General features: G+C 39.1%; 1 protein-coding gene across 1 annotated transcript in view; it reads left to right on the forward strand.

Annotated features, from left to right (window-relative positions):
• The first annotated feature begins 529 nt into the window (after positions 1-529).
• Positions 530-7,338, forward strand: part of LOC130171469 (meprin A subunit beta-like) — a 10,627-nt gene continuing 3,818 nt past the window's right edge. Inside the window, exons 1-8 of the mRNA XM_056379499.1 lie at positions 530-638; positions 1,003-1,053; positions 1,139-1,182; positions 1,937-2,015; positions 2,123-2,240; positions 2,901-3,079; positions 3,276-3,494; positions 5,721-5,870. Coding sequence (XP_056235474.1) covers positions 530-638; positions 1,003-1,053; positions 1,139-1,182; positions 1,937-2,015; positions 2,123-2,240; positions 2,901-3,079; positions 3,276-3,494; positions 5,721-5,870 — 949 coding nt within the window. The remainder of the gene's footprint in view (positions 639-1,002; positions 1,054-1,138; positions 1,183-1,936; positions 2,016-2,122; positions 2,241-2,900; positions 3,080-3,275; positions 3,495-5,720; positions 5,871-7,338) is intronic.

Consider the following 7,338-nt stretch of genomic DNA (forward strand, 5'->3'; position numbering starts at 1 on the left):
AACGTATGCCGAGACATTTATCAATATCGAATTTGTCACACCTTCGTCTGCTCATTCTCAAATGTCAGGACACTTAAGTGAAGAGAAAAATAATTCAAATGTCACCTGACAGCCCTGAAATATATTGTTAACTCAAGCACACTACAACGCAAAGCTCTTCACTTGTAATGAGCTAAAACTGTAAAGTTTGTCCATGCTCAGGCTTGGGTGGCCCCAGAGGAAGGAGCCATAGATAGGGGCTTAAGAAATGCTAATTGGATCATGTGAATGTTGCATGCATTGCTGCATTCTTCTGCTGTAAAAAAAACAAAAAAAAAAAACAAACAAAGCCACAACTTCTCCGCAGACACTCGACGAGGTAGAACCAACACTCATCTGCTACTGCGTGTGTGTGTGCAGCTAGAGCCATGTCACTCAGGTTCCTGATCCTGCTCTTTGGTCTGGGTTTGGTATGTAAATATAATATAATCTATATTGCATTTTTGGTGCATAATATAGCCATTGTTTTAATGTTCTGTTGACAGGCAGGATGTCAGTTCATTTAGTCTCGCAATTAAATAATTCCCTCATTTATTCTATGAACTATTGTGCTTTTGAATTTATTTTACAGACTGCAGCCAAGCTAACAGGAGAAACAGGTGAGTCGGATAAGATGATTTTTAGTCAGTGTTGGATTAAGTCTTTAGTCAATAGCAGCACTTCATTCTACACACTTCTGGTCTTTTAGCACTGAACTGACTAGTGTCCCACCTGAGCTCTCCATGCACCATTCATTTACAGTAGATTGTACATTCAAGACAACAAGAATTAAAAATTTCACTTTTTCCATTTAAAAGTAAGAATGCTGATGGCTGAAGGGCTATCAAGTTGAATTTAAGCATCTAAGACTAAACATGTTTTTAAAATGAATATATGATAAAATGTTAAATATGTCTCATGTCCACACATCTACATCATGACAGTAGTACTGTAATTTCATCATTACCGATTCTTCATTTGCAGAGACTGATGTTGATGAAGGCCATGACTGGGACATCTTCGACATCAATGAAGGTTTGAAAACTCTGTATTTATGTTTTGTTCTGTTTTGTCTTGGATTCTGAGGAGTTTGATTAACAAACATGATTTTCCTTTGCAGCGGCCGGGCTGGACCTGCTGGAGGGAGACATCGAACAGGATGAAGTAAGTTAGTGTGTGCACACACCAAGGACTCTGATGCAAATCCTATTAAGTAATCTACATATTCAGGCCTGTGGGAACCTGGTATTTTGGGTCCATGATCGGATATTTTGAGCACAGAAAAAGATTTAATGCATCATTTTATATTTTGTAAAGAGTGCTTCCCTACTTCCTTAGTGGCAGATGATCCTATTGGAGACAAAACAGCCAATCAGAAATTACCTGCTCTAAAAAAATTCTAAAAATCATTTATTGCATGCAAAACATTTTTTTCTGTGTGAAGTGTCCAAAGTAGAGACACAAATATGACTACATATTAAACAGTATATGCAAGAAATGAAGTTGGGAAATATGAACATTATTAATGTGATGATCGTCATATGGCTTTGCTATAAATGTGCAAAGATTTCTGCTCGCCTGTTAAAATAATTGGAATAATTAAAATGTACAGACACAATACATTGCCTATAATTTCAACATTAATACAACTTAACTTGTCTCAGGTCCCGTTTTGTAAAAAGCAAACAAACATATTTCTTAAGTATTATTGTTTTGAGTGATACTGAGGTTTTATAAAACTACAAGCTTAGATAGTGAGGATAACCCTTATTGTGTTGAAGGACAACTATTTTGCATCGCAATCAAGAAAGGCCAGCACTTTGCAAACACATATTGCCTAAGTGAGTCTGTTTAACTTTGTGCCGTTTCTCCTTCATCAGTCTCTCATTCTATATCTTGTTTTCTTCATTATCGTCAGACCTTCAGCAGAAACTCCATCATTGGTGATAAGTACCGCTGGCCAACAACCATTCCTTACTACCTGGAGGACAGTCTGGGTAAGACACTGTTATGGAAACCCACATTTACAGTACGTACCATGGATGGATGCATCCAATTATCACACTTCTTCATGTTCGTTTGTCCTACACTTTGCACCATGTAGAAATTAATGCAAAGGGAGTGATCCTGAAGGCGTTTGACCAGTACAGACTGAAGACCTGTATTGACTTCACACCATGGAAAGGAGAGAAGAACTACATCTCTGTGTACAAAGGCAGCGGGTGAGTCAAACTTTTAACTGCTCTGTGTTCAGTTTTTTGCTTAGTTCATGCTTGCTGGTTGTAAATGATGTCACAACATACATCCATGCATATAATGCTGCATTCAACAAATGTTTAAAGCTGCACTAGCTGATATTTTCATGTCCTAGTAACAGATTATTAGCCAGCTCGTTGTTTTGATTTTTGCAGCCTACAACTTTGTTGTTTTTGTTCAGTCTCATCACTCTCATTAATCTTGTTTCCAGCAGCAACAGGCAGCTGCTTTCAGTGAAAAAAACTCAAACCCACAGTACACTAACTGCCCAGCACCAAACAAAAACCACTAGCAGGTGCTTACATTGGAGCTTTTAGCAGCTGAAGAGCCCAATCTTTTTCTCAGGAATTAGTGGAGACCAAAATAGAGCTAAAAGGACGTTGGTGTTGTCAGGTAGACATAAAGTCTTTAAGCCTGAAAATAATTTTGTTGTAACATTGACTTATATTGGTTAGCCAAACCTATAAAACAGCTGGAACAATAGAGAACTCAAAAAGACTTATCCACACCAACCAGCCCAACCAACCCCTGAGCTAACCTGTTTATACTTTACTATACTTATACATACTTTACTTTCGCTTTGACTATTTAAAGACAAACTTGCGTCCCGCTTCCCCTTTCTGCAGGTGCTCCTCCTCTGTAGGCAACCAGCTTGTGGGAAAGCAGCGGCTGTCCATTGGTAGTAACTGTGATCGTCTCGGAACTGTTGAGCACGAGTTCCTGCATGCTCTTGGATTCTGGCATGAGCAGTCCAGAGCTGACCGTGACGATTATGTCAACATCATGTGGGATCGCATTAAAACTGGTAACATTTATCCATAACACCTTGAATTACAGTACAGTGTATAGAAACTATGTTCTGCATTTTTCTCTTTATGTTAGCCTAATATATGAATACATTTAACTCAGTAGGATGGGCATTTGCAAAACACCTGTTGCTACATCCATATTTGTCAAAATCAAAAAAAGAGACTTCCTCATATTTTTTTTGCCTTTATCAGGTAAAAAACACAACTTTGAAAAACACAATGACAAAGAGTCCAGTGCTCTGGGCGTTCCCTATGACTACGGCTCTGTGATGCACTACAGTAAGAACGGCTTCAGCATTGGCTCTGAGCCCACCATCGTCACAAAGATCCCCCATTTCAAGGATGTGATTGGTCAAAGGATGGGGTTCAGTTCTAGTGACCTAACCAAACTCAACCGTCTCTACAACTGCAGTAAGTCATCTCATCTTGTCACTTTGTACATCAAACCATAAATAAGACAGGCTACCTTCATTGAAGAAACCATATAGATGTTTGACATATCGTGATGTAAATGTCAAAGTCTTATCAACCACTCAAATTGCTTTACATTAAAAGCCACATTTGGAGCACACTTAGTCATGTGTACTGGGTGAGCTGAGAATTGAACCACTGACCTTCCGATTAGTGCACGATGCCGTTACACCTACCATACAGTCAGTATATTGTAATCATATAGGAACACGGTAAAGTCAGCTTCAAGAGTTCAGTGACAGTTTGTTGCCATTATATAATAGTACTGAACTGTTGGCTAACAGTTCCTGACTGCCAGCTAACAATTCCTTATTTTAGCAGATTAGAAAACATCCAGATAGTTTCTCTACTCCACACTTTATAAGTCATATTAAGTAAATTAAAGTGATTTTTCAAGCAGCAAAAACTGGCTAAATACTCTAACGATGTGTAAGGTGTCAAAGAAATACCTTGCTAAACTAGATAAACACTTTTGTGATGTTAGCTTCTTGGAGTAGCTAACACTGGATGATAAAAGCATGCAGTTGTAATATAATGTATAAACTGGAATAAACTGTCTGTGGTGACATGTTTGCTAACATTTTAATGAACGACTTGGTATGTAGATACATTAGCTAGCTGCATTACAATAACAAGCTGGTAATTGAAGAATGTCTTGAAAACTGCCCTCAGTGATTTGTTACAATATCTGTTAGTTAATTTGTTAGTGAAGTAGCGATACAGTTACAGCCCCATTTAGTTGCCATTACTTCTTGTTGTTGCTGTCAGAATAACTCTCAGTTCATGTGCAATCATTCTAACTGAGATCTAGACAAGCCGCTAGAAATTTAACGTTCATGAATTTAGCAAATCCGTGAGTGGTAGCACCCTGCAACAGACAGCAGTGCACATTGATTATGTATTATCCAGCTTTACCACGATATTGTTTTCACAGTATTACACAAATGGATAAAATTATCTGTTAACAAAATGTGAATTTGCCCTTAAAACATGAAGCAAACAATGAAGAAGCATGAAGAAGAAAACCAATGAAAACGGCCAAAATGTGATGAGATTTGAAACGTGTGGAAAGTATGCGTTACCAAACAGTATCACAGAAATTGATAAAATGTCAAAAACAGTTCATGAGAATGGTGGATCAAAAAGGGAAGGCATGAGGACGGACATGTTGAAAAAAAATCAAACTGAAAAAGACAAAAAAAGAAAAACAACAACACAAACAATGCCATTGTGTAAAATATACGTGATCTGCAGTAAATGGGCTAAATAAACCTGCACTGGAAGGGTCCTTTGGTTGTTTGAACTAAACTAAAATCACTAAACTAAATCACCTCATAAAATGATTTTTGTCCCATAATAACCTGGCAGAGTTACAAGGAAGGATCAGAGTGTATCTGGCACAAACTGATGCTAATATGTATTGATAATCTTGGGCAATAATCTTTAGCCTTTAGTAATACACCCCAGGAAGCATAAATACCCTGGAGATGTGACAAATGCTAAGGCAATCATATATTTATTATTCAGCCATTCTTCATCCAGCAGCATGAGGAGAAAATAGCAACTGAACCATATTTTAATGAGTAAATTAACATTCCTCACACTAAGTCAAACAGGCTTCTATAGCATCTTATTCAGGTCCATTACTGGTTTGTTGTCAGTTTTCATTCCTCCTCTGAAGCTGCCATGTAAACTCAAGTAGCATCATGTCTCGCTGCCAGTTTTTAAGCGATGTTTACTATATGATGTAACCATATTTACATGGTCACAGCTTTGCTAATTGCAATATCACCATTAATTATCAAACTGAGGGCAATCCATCATACATAGTTGCATAGTTGATCAAACGTGTCCTGATTAAAATCTCTTACATAAGAAGTTTCCATCAAAGCAACACACACACACACACACACACACACACACACACACACACACACACACACACACACACACACACACACACACACACACACACACACACACACACACACACACACACACACACACACACACACACCACACACACACACACACACACACACACACACACACACCACACACACACACACACACACACACACACACACACACACACACACACACACACACACACACACACACACACCTTGATGAAAGTGTTCGCTCTCAAATGTTCCCGCTCCACAGCCAAGTCATCTAGCTTTGTGGACAGCTGCGACTTTGAGGAGGAGAACATCTGTGGGATGATTCAGGGTCCTGGGAACGCAAAGTGGGAACAACGCAGATCTGTGAGAGGAGGGCCTCAGACTGACTTCACCAACATGGGGCAATGCAAAGGTGACCATCAGTCATGGCATGCATGTCATCTTGCTAGTGGTTGAGAGGAACTAAATGCATTCACTTAAGTAATGAAGTATAATTTCAGATTCATATGTTGCTGTAACTATAGTTACTATAGTTGCTATAGTTACCCGATAACAGTATAAAAGGATCCATTCATAACAAGCAGAGTAGGGTGATCATCTTAATGTGGTACATTTTTAGAGATGACATTACCCAAAGGTATATGAAACAGTTCCACCTTGACCAAGTTGCTACATATAAAGGCTTACATGTAAAAATATCAATAATGATGGCAGAGCAATGTAACATATGTCATAAAATAATAGTATAAAAGGAGGCATTCATAACAACCACTTTTACCTTTGATACTTGGGTGTGGTGGTTTTTCAGTTTCTTGGATCCAGTCAGGAGTGAAAAGTGGTTTTATTGAAATGAAGTAGGCTGGTGTGGGCTGGAGACTGGCAGAGGGGGGTTTGAAGGCAGTGGCAGAGTTCGGCTGGTGGTGTGGCTGGAGGATCCTCTGGTGAGATGGTGTGGCAGGCAGAGACTGGCTGGAGCTGGTTGTAGAGCACATGAGAGTACATGAAGCAAAACCCCTTCAGAGAGCTATAACTGAGTACAATGAAATCTTTCAAAGGCGGAAAGGTGGCCAAGAGCTGCCCACCGCATGGTAGAATGAACAGTCTGGGGATGAGTGAAGAGTCAGCCGAGGTATTTGAACTGCAGGCTTGATGAAGTGATGAGTCGCAGGTGTGGAGATGAGCCAGGAGCCAGGAGAGGGAAGCCACGCCCACACACAAACACAGAAACACAACAGGGGGAGAACACAAAAACACAAGGGAGAGAGAAAACCACAGAGATTCTGCAGGGCTGTGACATTGAGAATATTTTATTGATAATGCATTTGTAGTTTTCTATAAATGTACATTTATGTTTGGGGTGCTGGAGACTACGGGTCCTTCAGAAAGCTCTGAAAACATGTTTTATGAGCTTGATACTAAATCATTTTCCCCAGTTCTATGAGAATTGCTTATAAATGTGATATTGAACTGATGACATGTGCCAGAAATCCACTGCTGAAACTGACCCATTTCTCAGTAAGTATTTAAACACACACACACACACACACACACACACACACACACACACATAAAGCAGAAGGGGCCTCAGAAAACACTAGCAGACAGAGAGGTAGACACAGTGTATAGCTGTTTAGAACTACTGCTTGAATAACACATACATTACACATCTTTATGTGGTCATAAATATTATTGCTTCTCCTCTTATCTTATTAGGTACCTGATCTTAGGTACCTGACCTTGCTGTTGTGTATCTGAAAAACAAAAGTAGCTGAGGTGATTTACAACAGTAACCTTTACAAAGTACATGCTGGGTTTGAGTTTAATGCTTCAATATGAACATGAAAGTGCTTTATCAATTACTTGATAGAGTTAGTAGGGAT

The sequence above is a fragment of the Seriola aureovittata genome, chromosome 6, assembly GCF_021018895.1.
Source record: "Seriola aureovittata isolate HTS-2021-v1 ecotype China chromosome 6, ASM2101889v1, whole genome shotgun sequence".
In the NCBI taxonomy this organism is placed as follows: domain Eukaryota; kingdom Metazoa; phylum Chordata; class Actinopteri; order Carangiformes; family Carangidae; genus Seriola; species Seriola aureovittata.